This window comes from Lactuca sativa, chromosome 3 (assembly GCF_002870075.4).
Source record: "Lactuca sativa cultivar Salinas chromosome 3, Lsat_Salinas_v11, whole genome shotgun sequence".
In the NCBI taxonomy this organism is placed as follows: Eukaryota; Viridiplantae; Streptophyta; class Magnoliopsida; order Asterales; family Asteraceae; genus Lactuca; species Lactuca sativa.
This window is the reverse complement of record NC_056625.2, coordinates 83,629,826-83,651,751: the sequence shown is the minus strand read 5'-3', so window position 1 is coordinate 83,651,751 and position 21,926 is coordinate 83,629,826. Positions and strand designations below refer to the sequence as shown.

The 21,926-nt window shown below is 34.3% G+C and overlaps 3 protein-coding genes and 1 long non-coding RNA gene across 4 annotated transcripts; 2 read left to right on the top strand and 2 right to left on the bottom strand.

Annotated features, from left to right (window-relative positions):
* The first annotated feature begins 310 nt into the window (after positions 1–310).
* LOC111920302 (probable leucine-rich repeat receptor-like protein kinase At1g35710) lies at positions 311–1,995 on the top strand. Its single transcript, XM_023915881.1, has 2 exons — positions 311–1,643; positions 1,691–1,995. Exons 1-2 carry the CDS (start codon positions 311–313, stop codon positions 1,993–1,995), a joined length of 1,638 nt encoding a protein of 545 aa, XP_023771649.1.
* A 3,524-nt stretch (positions 1,996–5,519) lies between these two features.
* LOC111920300 (anamorsin homolog) lies at positions 5,520–6,350 on the bottom strand. The gene is made up of 2 exons (XM_023915879.3): positions 6,139–6,350; positions 5,520–5,791 (listed from the first exon to the last, which is right to left on the bottom strand). Exons 1-2 carry the CDS (start codon positions 6,200–6,202, stop codon positions 5,577–5,579), a joined length of 279 nt encoding a protein of 92 aa, XP_023771647.3. The 5' UTR covers positions 6,203–6,350; the 3' UTR covers positions 5,520–5,576.
* Positions 6,351–6,934: 584 nt separating this feature from the next.
* LOC111920299 (MDIS1-interacting receptor like kinase 2-like) lies at positions 6,935–8,741 on the top strand. Its single transcript, XM_023915878.1, has 4 exons — positions 6,935–7,012; positions 7,118–7,222; positions 7,706–8,312; positions 8,461–8,741. The coding sequence occupies exons 1-4, from the start codon at positions 6,935–6,937 to the stop codon at positions 8,739–8,741; spliced, it is 1,071 nt and encodes a 356-aa protein (XP_023771646.1).
* A 5,252-nt stretch (positions 8,742–13,993) lies between these two features.
* LOC122197027 (uncharacterized) lies at positions 13,994–14,457 on the bottom strand. Its single transcript, XR_006189808.1, has 2 exons — positions 14,336–14,457; positions 13,994–14,245 (listed from the first exon to the last, which is right to left on the bottom strand). It is a non-coding gene; the product is annotated as an uncharacterized LOC122197027 (long non-coding RNA).
* Between the last annotated feature and the right edge of the window lie 7,469 nt (positions 14,458–21,926).

The window sequence follows — 21,926 nt, the reverse complement described above, 5'->3', positions numbered from 1 at the left end:
CTGTAGTTACATTAATTGAACTGTCATATCCATTAACAACATATGATACTGTCATGATGAATACAAATGAAAGTGTGATACATTCCTTGTGGAAAAAGATATAACCGGCTTCTCACGTAAATAATTCCATGTGGAAAAAATTATGACTTTGCCCAAACATTCCTTGTGGAAATAAGGGAAAAAAGCAAGTGAAATTGATAGCTCAAGTATAAATTAGTGGGACACTAACCATCATTTATGAAAATCAACATGGTAAATCAAGCTATGTCCTCTTCAAACTTCGATTTTTTTGTCTTTAGCTCTACTATTCATGACACTCTCCCATATGCCTAAAATCGCCTTTGCTTCTCCGGAGGAAGTAAATGCTCTTCTTAAATGGAAAGAAAGTCTTCAAATCCCAAATAACTCCACCATCTCTTCATGGCTTCGCCTTCCTATGAAATCCAGTGCATTGTTTCCATGCACTTCTTGGTTTGGAATAGTTTGTAATGCTGACGGGAGCATTCAGACGTTGAACCTCAGTTCATCTGGATTAAAAGGTACACTCCACCAATTTTCATTTTCTTTGCTACACAATCTTACACATTTTGATCTCTATGAGAACAACTTCTTTGGGCCCATACCACCAGAAATCCGACTCCTCTCCAAACTTGTATTTCTTGATTTTTCAGTGAATCAGTTTTCTGGCTCAATTCCTTCATCATTGGGACATTTGACATCTTTGAATTTCCTTTATTTATCCCGAAATCAACTCTCTGGTCCCATTCCTACTGAAATTGGGAATTTAAAGTCTCTCACTGATTTTGCTATGAGCTACAATCAACTTAATAATTCTATTCCTTCATCACTAGCAAACTTGAGCAACTTACAAGGACTGTACCTAGCTGTGAATAATTTGTCTGGCCCGGTTCCTATTGAACTTGGGAATTTGAAGTCTCTCATTAATCTTGAGTTGAGCAGCAATAAGCTTAGTGGTTCTATTCCTTCATCATTGGGTGATCTGACATCTTTGAATGTCCTTTATTTGCACCAAAATCAACTCTCTGGTCCCATTCCTATTGAACATGGAAATTTGAAGTCTCTCATTGGTCTTGGGGTGAACCACAATCAACTTAGTGGTTCTATTCCGTTATCACTAGGAAACCTCAGCAACCTACAGACTCTGTACCTCCATGAGAATAAATTATCCGGTACCATTCCTATTGAAATTGGGAATTTGGAGTCTCTTTCTGAACTTGCAGCGAGTAACAATCAACTTAATGGTTCTATTCCTTCATCACTAGGAAACCTGGGAAAGTTAGAATGGTTGATCCTCAATGATAATAAATTTTCTGGTCCCATTCCTAGAGAACTTGGAAATTTGAAGTCTCTCACTCATTTTAAGTTGAACGGCAATCAGCTTAGTGGTTCTATTCCTTCATCATTCGGTGATTTGATATCTTTAGATGGCCTTTATATGCAATACAATCATCTTACTGGTCCCATTCCTTTTCAACTTGTGAATTTGAAATCTCTCACTGATCTCAAGTTGAGCAACAATCAACTTAGTGGTTCCATTCCTCCAGAGTTTGGAAATTCAACACAGCTACAAAGGCTTGATCTGTCTTCGAATCAATTGGTTGGTGAGATCCCAAAGGAGTTTGGTAAGATGAAAAGTATGTTGTATACTTGTCTCATAACCAACTTACAGGTATTATACCTCTAGAGTTTGAATTCTGTCAACTCCTTGAAGTACTCGATCTCTCTAGAAATAGATTGAATGGGCCGATACCAAAAAGTATTGGTCATTGGGCATACATCCACTACTTGAATCTTAGTAATAACCAACTTAGTGAGAAAATTCCATCTGAGATTGATAAATTAGTTCAACTTACAGAACTTGATTTATCTCAGAATTTGCTCACAGAAGAGATACCATCTGAAATTCAAAGTTTGCAAAGTTTACAAAAATTGAACGCGTCCTTACAAGGAAATCCAGGTGTACGTCACTACTAGAAAAAAGGCCTTTTACGACGCTCATTGCGCGTCGTAAAACGCTAAGATGACGCGCAAATGCGTGTCAAGGAAGGCCCTGTCATAAAGAGAGACGACGCGCTTTTGCGCGCATTTACGACGCGCGGTTATGACACGCAATGCGTATCAAGGAAGGCCCTGTCATAAAGGAAGACGACATGCATTTGCGTGTCGTAACCTTACAACACGCATTTGCGTGTCGTAACCTTACGACACGCGTGTTTATGATACGCAATGCGTATCAAGGAAGCCCCTGTCAAGAAAGGCCATGTCATAAATGAGGATGACACACATTTTTGCGTATCATAATTTTAAATTTTCTAAAAAATATATTTATATATTTATTAATTTTTAAATTAAATTTGCAATTAATGTCTCATAATAGAAATAAAATATCATATACAAAAAATACAATCCATTGCATAAAATTTAATGTCATACAATTCTATTTTTTACAATATCTAAATTTGCATCTAATCTACTCTCTACATCAAATTCCAACTAATTAAAGTTGCATCTTGCCTTTCATAATTCTTTAAGACTAATGCTGGATCTTATATGGATAAGAAGTTGTACATTGGCCCATCTACTCTTTGTTTCATACTAACAATTGAAATGAAGAATGCAACACTTGCATTTGCAGCATCTTATCTCTTTCGGCTTGAGCTTTCTTTTCCTCTTCTAACTCCAAAGCTATTCGCTTTCATCAACCCTATAAACACAACACAAAATCACTTGTCATTTTCATTCTACTTTTAAAATTAATTCTTATCAGGACATTCTGCTTTTAAACTTACCAATCTAGCAAATTTTTCAAAGAATATAATTTATAATTTTTATGGAAAGTACATTGCTATTTCTTGAATACAAGATGTTACAAATCAAGAAACTTACATGGACTGCCGACCACCATGAACCTGCAAGACACGAGACATCAAATAAATCAAAATTAAATTTTGATTTTTTTTGCTTTCAGTAACGATTAACATTTAACAAAAAAACAAAAGGTCAACCCACTCCCTTTGCCTCATTCCAGCTGACCCACTCCATCGAAACAAGAAAAAAAACTATCAACCAACATTTTACTTATATTTGAGAGGTTTTCATATTGATTTATTTATTTGTTAATAAATAGTTTACATACTACACCTATGGTATGGATTAAACCGAGTTATAGGCCATATACAAACATTTGTGCCAGGCAAGAGTGTTATTTGTGCATAAACTTCATTTGTTTCTGGTTCAGCCTAAAAAAAATGAATCCAGAACTAAATTACTTAAATACCCAATTTTTCATCCAATCCAGCAAGGATAGAAACAAAGATCAAGCAAAATCAGAATGAGAAAAAAATCATTTTGTATAATTGTTACATGTATATGCCTGAATATACCATATTACACTTGCCTTCCAAATTATATATTAAAATAAATAAACAAATTTTTTTTTCTAAATTCCAAAGTTATATGTCTGAAGAAACATTGTATTTTCCTTTCTTAATCTTTAAAATATCATATTTACCTATATATATATATATATATATATATATATATATATATATATATATATTTTAATATTTTCAAATTATTAAAACTAAAATAATAACTAAATATACCATATTACACTTGCCTTCCAAATTATAAAAACTTCATCAACAAACTAACTTCAACTTTGCCATCAAAAAAACTATGGTGTCATAGTCTATTTATTATTTTAAAATAAAAACTCATAAAACACAACAAATTAAACTGAGTTTTACACACACAATATATATTAGAAAACACTCAATTTTTTATCCATTGCTCACACAAAACGACCACTCAAAACGACATGTAACAGATATCACAATTGGTAGCATTTTCAGTTATAGCTCTTTAATCTATTTTTTCATTATTGATGAAATACAAAATCAAAAAGTAAAAGAAAAGTCATAGTCTAATCATCTTTTTCATTGTTTAAGAAGAAAAATTCAAAATAAAAAAGAAATAGAAAAAGCAATTGCCATTACGACACTTAGAGGTTAAGAACAGGTCTCCAAGATGAATTTCCTATAATTTAGAAGATAGGTGTAATATAGTCCATTTATTTTTTATATTTTCATTTTTATGCAACAATTCTAACTCATCATATGCATATTCAGATGTAAGGGTTTAGAGATCCTCAAGTAAAAAAAGAAGCAATCAATACAATACCCTTGCCCCATGTGTAGACAAGACAGACTCCAAACAGATTGATAATCTTTTTCACTTTTCAACATCATATCTCAAAGCTCAAATGTGTGTTCAACCATCTTTTCTCATAAATAAAAGCCAAATATTTTTGAAGTAAAATTAAAATGTGCAAGTAGTAAAAGCTTACCAATTTCATGAAGTGCATCGTTAACATCAACAACAGTTTTAGCTGATGTCTCCATGAAAAAAAAGTCCATTCTCCTTGGGGTAAATTTTGTTGAGCTTACACACAAAAATAAGTAAAGAAATAAACTTTTCTTTTTCCAAATATTAATAATTCCTGGGGTAAATTCTGCAATAAAAAATAAGGAAAAGGGTAAATACTTATGTTGTAACTGTGCTCTTGTCTTCCAGGTCGACATTATTTCCAGCAAATGACAGTACCATGCTTGGATTACCTGTACGAACCACAAAATGAAATATGACTTCATTTAAGTTTCTCAAAAGAATAGATAAGAAATATAGAGGTGAATGTAGTCAATTGGCAGAAAATCAAGAAAATGGTGATCATTAATTGGACATCATTAACATCAAAAGGCCTGGAAAGGATTATAGGACAACTATGTCTTCATTAGCAACAACAAGTTCACTTCAATAGCACAAATTATAAAAGCAATCTGCATGAAATTATAAAGGTCAACAAAAGCATACAGGTCTAGATGGAAAATACAATGAAGAAAGAAAAATTGTTACACTATTTCATTTGAATTATTTTCCATATTTTCCAATTAATAATTAAAGAATTGGCTGCCAATTAAGTAAAACAAGCCCCTGATGAAAAAAAAACCCTTGATAAACTAACACTACATGTAGGTTAAAATTTTAATTGTGCAGATGTAATGCTGACCTGGAGGTTCATCTTTCAGACATTGATTAGTTCCTTTTCTTTCCTTCTAAGACATTTTATAAGCATCTTTCTTTTTCTTTCTTGAATAAGTCTTAAGCAGGGGAAGCAGTAATGTCATCATTGAATTGGTTATCTCATGTCCAACTGAATCTGAATCACTCTTGTAAGAATTATCACTCCCAATACCAGTACCAATAACCATCTCATCTTTTGCCTGTGACTCTGTTACACATTTTTCAGAAACTAAAACTTACACAACATTTAACTTTTCATTTATTGAACAGTTGGTTTCTTGACGGATCACCTCTGCATAGAAAATTGTTGTCATCTACTATACAAACAACCAAAAATATGGTGATAAAATTGTCAATGTATGTAAATACCTAAGGCTGAATCCAAAGTATCAGGTGCATGGAGGTCCAAATCATCTAACATATGTGAATCTTTTTTAGCTGATGGGTCACCCTTTTCATCTTTTTTAACATATTCAACTCCATCCATCATGACTCTGCTTTAAGATACTAATCAGATGCATTACTGTCTCCATGGCAGCAGCAGCAGCACAAGTGTGATGGAAAAAGATTTCTCCACCAGGCTTCAACACCCGTGACAATTCCTCCAGCAGCTTATCACCAGGAAAATCTGATGACTTACACATGGATATCACAAAATCAGTGGATGATGAATCCACTGCCAAAGAACCTGCCACATATCAATGTAAAAAAAAAATAATAAGAAACTTGAATCATTTTTAAGCAACACAATAGTTTGCAATCAATACACAAGGTCCTAAAAGAGGTTAAAGACTTGTTAATGCCAGTTACTGAACTACATCATTGAAAAAATAAAAAGTTGGGACCTTGTAGTTTCAGGTCCAAGTAGCACATACTGCAATTATAAACTAATGATGCACCATCAAGCATCAATTTATTAAATGTGACTTGTGAAGGTGATATACAAAGTTACAAACAAACAGGGTATGGGACTCAAGATGAAAGCATATATATTAACAGTTACAGATTCAGAGAATGGTAGAGACAGAAAGGTACTTAGTGATGCAGCTTGATTGATGATCAAAGGATTAAAATCCTGAACCACCTCCTTCTTGACCATTCTTACAACATTCAAAACTTCATCCAGTGACACCACGACATTGTCAGTGATTGCCAACACACTACCTTGCACCACTTTTGTATCCTACAAAATCAGCAAGCAAAATTAATAAATAAAATCATAAATCATTATATGTGTAAAACTGTTTCTATGTTTAGATACTATATTCTCTTTCAATATAGTATCCAAACCTGACGTGTAGATGCTGCAAGGGGAATACGGTAATTACTATCAGCTGTCAACTGACCCCGCCTCAAGGATAACCCATGGAGGGAGTTGTCAGCGCATCAAACGGCACATCCATGGGTATGATTTATTCAAAACAGGTAATTGATAAACTAGTGAATTCATCTTTGATCCTTGATTTAAATATCAAAAGCAATCGAAACTAACGCATAAACCCACACGAATAAGAAATACCGAGATGAAAACAATCAATATTATAGACCTGAAATATAAATTAAAGAGGTGTAAGAGTGAATATGGTTTGACTTGGTGGTCACCCTTTTCATCTGTTGTTTTCATACTGTTTTGAAGATGGGTGGGGGGGAGAGAGAGAGAGAGAGACCTGAAATATAAATTAAAGAGGTGTAAGAGTGAATATGGTTTGACTTGGTGGTAACCCTCCGGAGCTCTCTCTTGCATCGCAGACAGTATTCTACGACTAATTTCAGCTTCGCATCTAGTCGTTCCTTTCATATGGACGACGAGGCTTCTTGAAAGTTTTTCCATATGAAAGTGGTGGTGATGGAAGAGATGGTAGGGAGGCAGTGGATAGTAGGAATGGTGGTGACAGTCGATTGCATAGAGGTGAGTGTGAGGTGAGGTGGAATGAGATTTTATGAAAAAAGCCCTAGATTTGGACGCCTTTTGTAATTGAGGATAATGGATGCGCATTTGGTAAAAGAATTATAGAACGACGCATCTGCAATCGAGAAGGTGGAGGATAGAGATGAGAGAAAACCTGGTGGAGAAGGAGAGACGAGAAGGTGGAGGTGTCGATTAGGGGTTGTTCAACTGGTAGCTTCGATTGAGACGAGGGAGAAGAAGGCGGGGGTTGAAAAATTTGGGGATTTCATTTTCCCTCTAAGGAGCGCGTTTCTTAAAAAAAAATATAAAACAACAGTCACAGAGGACGCACAAGTGCCCTCCGTGTTTTTAATTTTTTTTACATGAGACACTAATTTAAGGGCACGCAATAGTGCGCGACCTATATCCTTAAATTTTTTAAAGAGATGACACTTTTTTAATGTCACTCTCGTTTGCGTAACATAAATTAATGAGTGTCGTGGTTTGCGCGTCGTAAAAGGTCTTTTTCTTGTAGTGCGTGGAAATTATACAGGACTAAAACTTTGTGCAAGTCACATCTTGATGAAGAAAAATGTTCCCTTTCATCATTGGCACATCCTTGTCATTATTCTCCCTCTTATCGGGGCAATTTTACTTTGTTGACTCGTGTGTGGCCTCATTGCTTATCGAAAACAAAGGAGACATTATCCACAGAAACCATTGGACAAAGAAGGTGGTGATTATTTCTCCATAACAAGTTTTGATGGAGGAGTAGTGTATGATGACATCTTGAAAGCAACGAATAATTTTGATGAAGCTTACTCCATTGGGACCGGAGGATATGGGACTGTGTACAAAGCCGAGCTACAACCTAACAATATGGTAGCAGTCAAGAAACTTCACCCATCATCTGAGGATGTTGATCATAATGGATTCCTAAATGAGGTACGAGCATTAACAAACATAAGGCATCGAAACATAGTGAAACTTTATGGATATTGTTCACTTGCCCGGCACTCCTTTTTGATTTATGAATACGTTGAAAAGGGAAGCCTTGGATCAATCTTAAGAAGTGATGTTTTAGTAACAGAATTGGATTGGTTGAAACGGGTAAAAATTGTAAAGGCTGTAGCTAATGGGTTGGCTTATATGCATCACGACTGCACACCACCTATAATTCATAGAGACATTTCCATTGCCAACATCATTCTTGATTCCGATTATGAGGCACATATTTCTGATTTTGGTACATCCAAGCTTTTAAAGCTAGACTCATCCAACTGGACCGCAATCGCAGGCACATATGGCTATATCGCGCCAGGTAACACAATTTTATGATGTTAGTACTACATTTTCTTAAGTTTCATGATATATATGAATAAGCATATGTACGTATATGTATCTATGTTAGAATCTTGTGAGGTTGATATAACTTTTTTTTGTTTTATCTCATGTATCTTTGGATGTAGAGCTTGCTTATACGATGGTGGTGACCGAGAAATGCGATGTGTATAGCTTTGGGATCGTAGCACTAGAAGTGATCATGGGAAAGCATCCTGGTGAAGTACCAACATTGCGTGCGGATTATCTGGTGTTAGCAAATGTTGGAGATAGTCGCATTCCACTTCCTTCACCACACGTTGAGAAAAAAGTTAATATGGTACTGAATCTCTCAAGAGCATGTTTGAACTCGAATCCGCAAGAAAGACCAACAATGTGCCAAGTTTCAAATCTGTTGATGAAGGCTTGATATTAATTTACTTTGAATGTTATTTGATTTTGTTATGTTCCCTATATGCATCCTGATAATATGTATTTACTTGAATGCCTTTTTGTTATGAAACTTCTCAGATGTATTCTTAAATCATTATGTAATAGATAAAAAAATAAGTCAGTGAAGATTGATATCCTTTTATAAGCTTCACGTCTGGAAAATATAGTATTAGTCAAGGACAAATATTTTGCTCATCAACTGAAATTTAACAAGTTTTCCAATCACTTGGATTTCCAGTAAAGATAAAAAGTAGCAAAAATAACATTGGTAAATTAACTATATGTAATAAATTATATTCTATAGTTACCGACAAATTGAAAATACGAACACATACCAATTGAAATTCATCTTAACTCTTAATACAAGATTCCTATCAATTACATATTGAACTAAATTGACTACCAGTATGGGTACACTCCTACAGGTGCCATTTGGTGAATTTTTATACTTTGGCCATCGACTCCATATCATAAAACTCAAATTTAAGAGTGTTGGCAATGATTTGATGCTATACACCACCTAACTCATTCATATATAAAAACAAGTATTGAATCTCAAAGCAACTTTTAACAGCCTGAACCATTTACACACCATTACTTACTAATTAATTTAAATAGAAGTTACCTGATCTTAATTATTAGTACTCATTTCACATCACTTTGAAAGACTAGAATTCAAACTTCTCACTATTTGATGTCTCATCTTCCTTCATTCCATTTGAACATCATATGGAATAACCTATGAGTATAATAAATATGATGTCACAGAAAAGAGGACCTCCACAACAATATTAATAATTTTTTTTCTCAATAATAGATTATGCAGATTACGCGTCACATATTTTAGATAGTTGTGGTGGTTGTTTCTGTTCCTTTTTCAATCCTCCAGCTTATAGTGATTTAAATTTGTTTACATGCAACTGGCTTGTTAAATGGAGTGGAATATGTGTTACTAGAAAAGCAAACAGGGTACCTTTCGTCTCTGCTTACTCTCTCTTTCAGAGGTCAAACATTAACAGGTTGAAATTGCGATCCTGAGTAGTAGAGTTCTTAATTAAATAGAATTACCATCAAAGGTTTCCAAATAAACAGCAAATTATCATAGCCATTAATGCACTAAGCAAGGTTTAGGTTCACCAGCCTCTGACGACCTGCCACTTGCCCTGCATTGGCCTAATCCCCAGCAGGTTGGTAATATCAGGGCCTGTTTCTTACTTGAAAAATATAATGTATAAAGTGCTCCTACAAATCCTTGCAGAGAAGATATTCATACAAATTAATGCAACTATATATAAAAGCTTCTTCATCTCAATATTTCTTCCATGTGTATTGGGAGCATAGTTACCAGAAACGCGGTACGGTACGGGGTTCGCAACATATAGTGTATCGGGTACCGGGGGGAGGGGGGGAAGGAGGAATTACCAAAACAGGAACAAAAGAAATAACATAATTACTTCATCATAACACTTAATAACAAAAATATTAAAATACTATAAACTAGTTTATCCGCTGCCTTTTTCCTCTTTCATTCTCCACGCCTTCATCATCAAGGTTCTCCCACACCATTTCCTCTACATGAGCACTTGAACATTCAATGTGATCACTTTCTAGATTGATGTCCCATTTTTTGTTGGGTCCGGCTTTGTAGGATTCGGACAGTGTTGTAAAAACAGGTCTAGGCGGCCGATTAATCGCGAGGCGGTCTTCAACCGAAGCTAGACTATTCTAATCGGTCCTAGGTGGTCCTAATCGGTCCTAGGCGGCCTAATCAGCCAAGTTTTCAAATTTTCAAATTTTTAAATATTAAACCAAAATTTTGAAAATTTCAAAAGTTCATAGGATTTCAATGTTCAACAAATATATAAAAAAATGTAAAAATTTAAATTTTTAAGTTTTTCTCCTAAATTTTCAAAATTTCTATGTTTTTAAATATACAGATACCCAAATTTGCTTCTTTTCCTAAGATATATTAAAATTTGAATAACATTTCTTACTAATTGGATGATAAATTGTTGTGCTTGTTAAACTTATTATTGAACTTTTATGCTTATTTATTTATATTCTTACAATTAAAGTTAGATTTATAAATTTTTGAATAATTTTCTTAATAATTAATGGTCCCCGATAAATCCCTCGATTAATCCCCGCCTAGCCAATTAATCCTCAGACCCCAGTCCACCGACTAGCTAACGTCTAACGTTTTCTGCAACCTTGGATTCTGAAAACCGGGACAAAAGTCTAATATTAGAGTGAATATACACAAGTTTATCCGCTCTTGGGCCATTTAAACGATTCCTTTTGATGCTATGTATATGAGAGTATGTACTCCAAGTCCTCTCCGCTGCAGAGCTACTAATCAGCTGCGAGACGACTCGTTTTGCCACGTCCGCCAAATCCTGAGTCTCCGCTCCATATGTTTCCCACCAATCAATCACGTCCATAGTCACCGCTCGCGCTTGCGTCCCAACCAATGAATAGATTTCTTTCTTCATGTGAAAGGTTGCAAATTGCTCTCTCAACTGTTTCTCTTCTTCTTTACTCTCCGAAATTTTTTCAAATGCTTTCAAAACACCAACAATAACTTCTCTATCTTCGTTGGGAGGATTTCTTTTCATGCCTCCTCGTGCCAACTTTGCAAGATAATTCTTGTTATAATATTTAGGATTTAAAGCGAATCCTAAACAATGGAGGGGGATAGTCATCTTGTCCCACCTTATGAGCACAATTTCTTCAACTTTAGTGTAATACATTGAGAATTTATTTTCCCTCATAGTTATGGCCTCTTTGATTTAATCCATCATATTGTCCATTCGTTCATATATTTCTGCAATTTTCAGACTTTCACCATCACAAAACTTTACAATGTAAAAGATAGGTTTTGTGACAGCCAAAATGTGAGTAATATCATCCCAAAAATCTTCATCTTTAATTGTATCTGCCACTTTATTAGCAAGTACCCGAGTGTGCTCATCCGCCTTGTTGATCCATTCCCACCACGAGTTTACGACAATAATAGTAGCAAGTGCCTCGCTACACTCGGTTAGTCTTTTCAACAATATGTAATGTGATGCAAATTGTGTTTGTGCAACCTTCAACAATTGCAATTTCGAGTTATCTCTAAAGAAAGCTAAGGTGTGTGTGTGGTTTAAAAAAACGTGACAATACCCTTCCCTCTGTTATATGTATCGGACAACCATTCAAATTGCTTCGCTGTGTCTTTAAAAATCAAATTTAAAGAATGTACACAACAAGGGGACCAGAAAATATGTTTATATACCTCCAGGATTTCCCGTCCAGCCGCCTTGCAATTTGCCGCATTATCGGTTACACCTTGAATAACACTACTTGGACCAATCTCCTCAATATAGCTTGTCGAAGAAACTTAGCAATCACCAGCCCCGTCTTCTCAATCACCAAAAAGGCCTTCGCGTACATAAAAGTTGCACGTTATGAATTTTATGCAATAACATTTATAAGCGGTTCACATTTTACATTCGACCAACCATCCAAGATAACGGATACTCCAAGCGGTTCACATTTCACCGGATCAAGTTCTTTGCCCACTTCTCTCGTACATTAATCAAGCAACGAAGTTCAAGCTTTTTCATATGAAGGTGGCTTGTAACCTTCTGGTCCTTTCTTTATAGCTTGAATCATTTCAAAAAATTGTAGGTTCTGTAACACATTAAACGGAATACCATTAGCACACAAGCCACAAAGTATATTCATGTCAACCTCCTCTCCCTCTCGAGCATCTTACATGCATCTTCAATCCTTCTTTTTGAAGCTGAGTTTTTTGAGAGCATCGAATTCTTCAATGATTTGGCAGCAACACCATTCTTTTCCGCATCTTTCACCCTATTATATAGCATATCATAATACGAGTTACTTTTAACAAGAACCGGACACCTTTTGATCTCAATTGTTTTCCCCATAGGAGGTCCAAAAAAGTGAACATGGATTCGAGTTTAAGAGCCGGTATATTTTCCTTTACAGTGGTTACCTTTTGATCTCAACTGTTTAGAACCTCCACTATTCTTGTTGTTTCCTGGAACTTCTTCATATGTAAATTCTTCATGGAGTGGTTTTCTTGTATCTTTTTCAACATTGCTTTTTGGGGTTGTTTGCTGCACCTCATCATCAACATGGATTGTTGTTTGATCTTGGGTCTCAATAATGTGAGTGCCTTATGTTTCACTGTCTAAATGAGTCGGCTGAGTCCGAGACTCAAATTTTTTTTCTTCCAAATGCCATTCTTCTCAATTGGATACACAATCAGATACACAATTTGTAGTGGAAAGAAGAAATAGCAAAATTAAGTGGAGAAATTGAAGACAGAAAGTTGAAATCGGAACTCAGTTTGATTTTGGGTGTCCGATAAAAGGTGTATATATAGTAATCTCAAATATGACCAATATACAGTGTGAAATTAAGATTCGGAATACTAAGAATCGATCCATCGTACCTAGCGACACAGAGAATTGGAGGAATCGAACATCCACTGTAAAACGCGGCCTTATCTCCCGCCGAAAACGTCAGGTGAGTCGACGCCTAAAATCCTATCGGAAGCTACAAAATCGATTTCAGGTACGCTCGTTTTTGACATCAGGAATGTTATTAGGAACGTCTCCAATCGCGATTGGGATCGATTGGATCCAATTCCAGGTTCGCCAATATATTACTTACCGGACCGATTTGGCATCGATTGGGTACATGGGACGCCACTACTAGAGCGAATCTTATAAATATGATTGGGAGAACCAAAATGGCACTTGTAGTTTCATGGATCCTCTATAGATCATGAAAAATATTGCAAATTTATTCAATTTATGAAAATTGTTACTACAAATGAACTAAGATTAAGGTTCTCCACATTGATTTCTCTACATTGATGGGATCAAACTTTTTTTTCAAAGACATGATATTTAATGTTGAACAATTTTTTTTAAAAGACATCATATATAAGAAGATTAACTAGCAATAATAACAAGAAAATTTAGTTCAACTGAAAGTGTAATTGTCTGGGAACCATAACTAGTCTCATGTTGTATTGGCTGTGTACACTTTTTGGGTCAGAAACTCGGAATTGACAAATATTTGGTGATGGGTACTTATTTCTTTTAAATATTCTATGTTTTCTAATACTCTATGAGTTCTAAACACACTGTTATGAACAAACCACACAACTAACGTGGCATTAAATTTGAACAAAAAAAATTCATATAGTCATTTCATCAAACACTTGGTATGTATTAAAATAACATTTTTAAACAAGCAGTTTCAAATGAACCTACTGTTGCAAGTGGATAGTAAAAGAAGAGGAGGAAAGAAACCATTGCAAATGTTTTAATTGAAATCCACTTCAACAATGATGCACACTTCGACCAATCCACTTCAAACACACTTCGACCGCTCTACTACTACTATGGAAATGATTTACACCGATGAAAAATCAGCAATCTGTTTAAATCAATAAATTTTCTGCGATTTTGATGGATTCAAGTTATTTGATATCATGATAGATTGAAATAGAATTTATATGATAATAAAGGATTCTGATGATTTGGTTACCATTTCTGCACTTGGAATCGACAAGCACGAGAAGGAAGAAGGGGTGTAGTGGGCCTAGGAACAAGCTCCATGGAATGAGAATCGACGACGAGAATAGCTGGTTTAGTTGTAACGAGGGGAAATAAATTTTAACGAGGGGGGTTATTATCAAATAGAAAATTGGGTTATTATTGGGTTTTTATTTTACTTTTTTAAAAATCCCTTACATTTCGTTAACTGTTTTTTATTTTTGTTTATCTATTCGGGGTTTGCAGGTAATCTTTAGAAAATCCCACATTTTTTTCGAATATATTACTTTGATTTGACAAAATTTTTCCTAATGTTTTAGGCTTCAAAAACATTCTTAAACTGAATCGATGATTATGGTTTTTGAAGAATGAGTACTTCGATCAAGAACAAAGCCAACAAAGCAAAATACTACCTTCCATGTAATAGCGACTATATAAGGTTCATTATATTGTTTTATAAATGTAAGCATATTATAAGATTATAAAAAAATAATTAATAGAACATGTATACTTACGTATTATATCTTCTCTCATTTTCTTTGCATTGAACAGGATTACCATTAATACACTAAACTTCACCGGACTAAGCAATAGAAAACTTACATATTGTAAGGACGACATTATGTAAAACTTCTACTTTTTTTTCTTCCATTGATACCTATGGATATGGAAAAATTGCGGGCAAGCATAAATCTTTTTTGCATTTACATTAAAATTTAAATCACGTACAAAATTTATTGTATTTTTTATTTATCTCCAACATTGTTTGCATAATATGTTTCTATGTTGATTATGCCTCACATTTTCTTCATAATCATGAATGTTCTTCATGTACCTTTTCATTCCTACATTTTATAGTTTTTTATATTGTTCAATATAATCAATGACTGTGATCCATGATGTGGTCTCACCGCCCGGCATTTCCGCCATCGGCCGGGGGTGTGATAGATTGGTATCAGAGCTATTGCTATAGTGAACTAGTTTTTTCTTTGGAAATTAGAACTATAACTTTAGGTTCACTACTCCGATTAGGTTCATGTTTAAACCTAGAAAAAAAGTATTATTAGTTATATTACCGATTGACTACTTACAGGAGATGTGACAAGGATGGATACGTTGCTTGGGTTGCTGGATTTTAGAAAGGCTAAACGCCATAATGGCCTTGCCCTTTGACTTTTCCCACAATTATACACCCACTAGGCATAAAGAAAAATAAAGATCCCCGTACCAAAGCAGTTATCTTTCTTGGCTATCCTTTTAGCCAAATCTTTTCTCTGTCATATATGATTCTTCTTTCAAACCATTTGGTAAGGCGAGCTAGGTTGTATGACGTGTTGCCCGTCTTTGAAGCTATTAACTAATATCTAGGGCAAGTAGGACTAGTCTTTAAGGCCCTATTGATTTATGAGTTGTTGTAACACTGGTTGTTGCGGTTGTTAGCGAGGTACGAGCAGGAGAGTGGCTAATATCCCTTTGACCGGCTAATCCTTACAAGATAGTCTTGAGGTACTAAACAAAAAATTAATAAAACACACAACAAACATAAAAATCAGATCTAATGTTTATATAAAACCCATACCCACGATGAGAAAACTTTGACTCTCAAAGAGAATACAACTCAAGAATTTAGGTCAAATACAGTATCTAAAGTTAGTACCGTACAACGGCCAAAACCCAATTAGACCTGCCTTGTAGCTTGGATAAATTGGCTTATAGCTTATTAGCTTGTTGCTTATTAGCTTATTAGTGTTGAGAGAAAGCAATTTTTGCGAAGTGTTTAGATTAGAAAAATGCAATAAGCTATAAGCAAGAGCGAAATGCTAATTAAGGAAAGAAATTTTTATTGTGAAATAGAAATTTGGACAAATTACATGAATGGTCCTATGTGATTTGGGGTTATCAGCGACGAGAATAGCCATGGTTTAATGGTGATGAGGGTCACTCAACTATGCTTGTAATCGGGAGGGGGTGTATTATCAAATACAAAGTAGGGTTATTATTGGGTTTTATGTTCAATGCTAAACTCTTTATTTTACTTTTCTTAAAAACCCTTTACTTTTCGTTAACTTTTTTTCGTTTTGTTTATCTTATTCAGGTTTGCGGGTAATCTTTAGAAATTCCACATTTTTTTTCAAATATAATACTTTCATTTGACAAAGTTTTTCCTAAAGTTTTAGTGTTCAAAAACATTTATGAACTGAATCGATGATTATGGTTTTTGAAGAATGAGTACCTCGATTAAGAACAAAGCCAACAAAGCAAAATACTACCTTCCATGTAATAGTGACTATATAAGGTTCATTAGATTGTTTTATAAATGTATGCATATTATAAGATTATAAAAAAAATTATTCGTAGCTCATGCATACTTACATATTATATCTTCTCTCATTTTCTTTGCATTGAACAGGATTACCAATAATATGTGACATTTCACCGAACTAAGCAATAGAAATTAAACTTACATATTGTAATGACGAGATTATGTATAACTTCTACTTTTTCTTCTACTATTGATACGTACGGATATGGAAAATTTGGGGGCAAGCATAAATCTTGTTTGCATTCACATTAAAATTGAAATCAATTACATAATTTCTTTTATTTTGTTATTTATCTCTAACATTGTTTGCGTAATATGTTTCTATGTTGATTATGCCTCACATTTTCTTGATAATCATGGAGGCTCTTCATGTCCCTTTTCATTCCTCTATCTTATAGTTTTTTATATTGTTCGACATAATCAATAAATGTGATCCATGATGTCGTCTTACCACCCGACGTTTCCGCCATAGGTTAGGGTGTGACAGATTGGTATCAGAGCTATTGCTATAGCGAATTAGTAGTTTCTTAGGAAATTACAACTCTAGCTTTAGGCTCACTACTCCGATTAGGTTGATCCTTTAAACCTAGAAAACAAAAAGTATTATTATATTACCGATTAACTACATACGAGATTTGTGACAAGGATAAACACATTGCTTAGGTTGTTGGATTTTCAGGACAGCAATATGCCAAACTAGCCTTGCCCTCTGACTTTTCCCACAATCACAAGCCCACTAGGCCTAAAGACATAAGAGGATCCCGTGCCAAAGCATGCGTATTGCGTGGCTATCCTTTTGGCCAAATATTTTCTCTCTCATATATGATTCTTCTTTCAAACCATTTAGTAATGAGAGCGAGGTTGTATTCCTACTGGTCTTTGAAGCTATTAACTAATCTATAGGACAAGTAGGACTAGTCTTTATGGATCTATTGATTTAGGAGTTGTTACAACACTAGTTGTTGACGGTTGTTAGCGAGGTATGACCAGGAGAGTGGCTAATGTCTCTCTGAGTTGTTACAACATTGGTTGTTGATGGTTGTTACAACACTAGTTGTGACCATGAGTTGTAGAGTTCATAATTCAGAATAATCACCATCAAAAGTTACCAAATAAATAGAAAATTATCATAACCATTAATGGACTAAGCAAGGTTTAGGTTCATTAATGCACAAGCCTCTTGTGAGCTGCCATGTGCCTAATCTTCAATAGGTTGGTAAACAGGGTTTATTTCTTACATTATCATTCACTTGAAAAATACAATGTATAACACTATAACTGCTATATATCATCTTCTTTTGATAGAGACACTAAATATGCTCCGAAAATCCTTGCAAAGAAAATATAGATAATAATTAATACAATTGTAAAATTTTCTTCATCTCAATCTTTCTTCCATGTCTACTAGGAGCACCAAAATACCACCCATAGTTTCATGAATCCTCCACGGATCTATAAAAAGGGTTCTCCACATTGATGGGCAGCACATTTTTTTAAGATGTGATGTTGAGAAAAAAATTTGCACAGACATCATAAGAGATTAATTAGCTATAATAACAAACAAATTTAGTTCAACTGAAAGTGTAATGTTATATTGTATAAATGATCAAATATTTCATCAAACACTTAATATACATTAGATATAAGGAGCGTTGAAATTAGTATGTAGAAAGAAAACGATGAAAGAAACCAATACATACCTTTTAGTTTGATATCCACTTTATCGATGGTGAACACTTCAAACGCTCGAATTCAACTATAGAATTGATTCACACTTACGAAAATTCACCAATGTTTTTATATGGATAAATATTCTATGATTTTGATCGATTCAAGTGATTTGGTATTGAATGTGTAATATATGTAAGCGAATTTGTATGACAATAAGGGATTCAAATTATTTGGTTGCGGTATCTACACTCAGAATCGACAAGCATGGGAAGGGAGATGAAGGGCTTAGGGCGGATGCATAGGAAATCAGGGAGCAAGCTACGAGCTACGAGAATCGACGATGAGAATAGCCATGGTTAGTCTACCCGGAGTGGAGTGGTCTCCATGCGTAAAATGCATATGTGGAGGGCCTTTGGTGGGCTGGTTGTGGCGTGAAGACGAGGAAGGAAGAAGACGAAGAAGTTAATTGGTTGGTCAATTTTCGACCATTTGAAAGCATTTAATAAAAAAAATTATGTTTTTTTATTTTTAATTTACTCTCTCTCTCTCTCTCTCTCTCTTTATATTATATATATATATATATATATATATATATATATATATATATATATATACACATCCATTTTACCCATTTTTTCAGAACAAAACATACAAACTCATTCAAATTAAACACACACATGCAACAAAAAATGGATAATTTTTTCGGTTCACTTCATCTGATGATGATCAATTCTGATGACGTGTTGGTATTCCACACACTATTGTCTGCGGCACAAGACATGATTCGTGAGAGAGGCAAAAGTTCACACGACGAGAAGAAGCATAGAAGATAGATTATTGGTACTAGATTATTTTGCCCCTGAGAGTTTTGGTACGTGATTATTTTGTCCCTGAGAGTTTATATGATCTATCAAAATATGAAGAACGTTTTCGTGTTAGTAGAAATTTATTCTTACGTATAGCTAGAGATTTGGAACGTAATTATGAGTTTTTCCAATTATGATGGGATGCTAGAGCTAAACGTGGTTTTACTACAATACAAAAATGTATGTCTGCTTTTATACAATCGGGATATGGCATAATCATAGACGCATCAGATGAGTATTTGAAAATGTATGAGAGAACAGGTTGAGAATGTACATATTTTTTCTGTGACTATGTTATAAAGCTTTATCGTCACATATACTTCCAACGTCCGACTAAAAGTGATGTCAAACAGTTGTATGTCGTGCATCAAGCTAAACATGATTTTCCAGGGATGCTTGGTAGTATTGATTGTACACATTGGGAGTCAGCAAATTGTCCCAATGCGTGATGACATGGTCAATTTACACAAGGTGATCATGAGGTCCTGACTGTTATATTATAGGCAGTTGTTTCACATGACCTATGGTTTTGGCATGCATTCTTTGGTATGGCAGGGTCCAACAATGACCTGAATGTGCTTCAAGCATCTCCGTTATTTAACAATATTTTGCAGCGTAAAGCACTAGACATGTCATATGTTGTGAATTGAAATGAATATAAGTATGGGTATTACCTAGGTGGTGGGATATATAAAGAGTATGCTACAATTGTCAAGTCATATTCATTTCTAGCCGATGAGAAACGAAAATTGTTCAAGTTAGCACAAGATTCTACAGGGAATGATGTGGAACGAGCATTTGGAGTCCTAAAACAAAAGTGACGCATAATCAAACATCTGGTATGAACATGGGATAGGGAAAAACTAATGACGGTGTTGACTGCTTGAGTTATTTTACATAACATGATAATAGAAGAAGAGAGCAGGGCTATTTGTTCATATACCGGGAACTATATAATTAATCCACCTACAGTAATACAAGTTGGCAGCCCGACATACTTCTCTAGTGTTTTGGAAATACAAAACTGTGAAACACATCACAATCTACGCACGATTTGACTGAGCACATATGGGAAAGACAATTTCAAAGGGAATTGAAAATGAAGATGAAGAGGATGAAGGCGGTGACAACGAGGCAGATGAGGACGGTGACGACGAGGCGGATGAGAATGGTGATGACGACGAGTAGTATTTCTCTACGGTTTTTTATGTTTTAAAATTTTATGTTTTTTTTAATTAAGTAGTGTAATATTTTATTTGCTATGTTTTATGCTTATTTTAGTAATTTAGGTTTGAAATTTCTATGCTTTTAATTAATGAAATGTGGTTTTATTTTTTTTGTATTTTTAAAAAAATTATTTATGTTATAAGTTATCTTCTTTATGAAATATAATGTTACAAAAAATAAAAAAATAAAAAATTTTATTTATGTTATAAAATATGTTTTTTATTTAATAAAATGTTACAAAAAATAAAAAAAGGAATATTGTTAGTGGTAACCATTTCCAATGTCTAGTGGGTTGGTGGTGAAGCTGACGTGACGCAGAGGTGGCTAACACTTTTTCGGTGGGTTAGTTGTGACCACTCCCCACAGCCTTATGATGTTCGATCAGCGATGGTTGTAAACCGTAATGAGTTGTGCGCTTTAGTTGATCTGTATCGAATAGAGCTCCTATCGGAATGGAATTTGGGTATTATCAAATAAAAAAGGAAAATCTCCGGAAAAGTCCTAATATTTCACCCTAATTTACGAAAAAATTTCAAACTAAAATTTGTTTATGAAAAAGTCCCGATTACCGGTAAAAATGACGATTTGACCATTTTCTCCCGGTTTACTTGTTTCATTACTTAACCGGTTCCATTAAAGTCTCATTATTTTACCATAATTTACGAATAAATCCCAAACTAAAATTAATTGAAGATTTAGCCCTTTTCTTTCTGTAACACACATATTACCGGTCTCATTGATGACCTGGACACACCGTTATTAATTAAGCTAATGATATGGATATGTTGGGTAATATAATGTCATGTTACCATAAAAAATGATATCGTGATCTACCGTATATTTTTCAAATATAAAATGTATCCAACGAAAGTTTCAATAATTACATAAACTAACAACAAATTCATTATTTTTAAGTTTATAAGAAATTTTGAATTGTCTATATAATCTTATGTAACCCTATGTATCTATCTCATTAGCTCATTTGACGCCATTTTTCCCAAAAACACACATTTTACTAATTTCATTGCTGACCTAGATACATAATAATAAATGAGACGATGAGATGAATATCAAATTTTACGGTAAATGTAGCATTATATAACCCATTATATCCATCTATCCATCTTTTCAGGTAATTTAATGCCTAGATGTCCAGATCAGCAGTGAACCCAGTAAAATGTATGTTAAATGGAGAAAAGGGACAAATCAGTAATTGATTTTATTTTGGGATTTATTCGTAAATTATGGTAAAACAATGAGACTTTAATGAAACCTGGTAAGTAATGAAACCTGTAAACTAGGAAAAAAGGGTCAAATCGTCCCCTTTACCGGTAATTGGGACTTTTTCGTAAACAAATTTTAGTTTGAGACTTTTTCATAAATCAGGGTAAATTATTAGGACTTTTCACGAGATTGCCCAATAAAAAAAATAAGGTTATTGCTGTGTTTTTTTTGTTGTTGTTCGAAAGTAAAGCTCTTTTTTATTTTTTATTTAT

What these genes read in the sequence shown, in the direction of transcription:
- LOC111920302 (XM_023915881.1), top strand. Translation starts at nt 311, where the DNA reads ATGACACTCTCCCATATGCCTAAAATCGCCTTTGCTTCTCCGGAGGAA. An exon ending in TGAGATCCCAAAGGAGTTTG is followed by an intron (nt 1,644 to 1,690) that starts GTAAGATGAAAA and finishes ACCAACTTACAG; the next exon opens with GTATTATACCTCTAGAGTTT.
- LOC111920299 (XM_023915878.1), top strand. Translation starts at nt 6,935, where the DNA reads ATGAAAGTGGTGGTGATGGAAGAGATGGTAGGGAGGCAGTGGATAGTA. An exon ending in GATTAGGGGTTGTTCAACTG is followed by an intron (nt 7,223 to 7,705) that starts GTAGCTTCGATT and finishes CATTATCCACAG; the next exon opens with AAACCATTGGACAAAGAAGG. An exon ending in ATATGGCTATATCGCGCCAG is followed by an intron (nt 8,313 to 8,460) that starts GTAACACAATTT and finishes CTTTGGATGTAG; the next exon opens with AGCTTGCTTATACGATGGTG.
- LOC111920300 (XM_023915879.3), bottom strand. Translation starts at nt 6,202, where the DNA reads ATGGTCAAGAAGGAGGTGGTTCAGGATTTTAATCCTTTGATCATCAAT. An exon ending in CAATCAAGCTGCATCACTAA is followed by an intron (nt 5,792 to 6,138) that starts GTACCTTTCTGT and finishes GATATGTGGCAG; the next exon opens with GTTCTTTGGCAGTGGATTCA.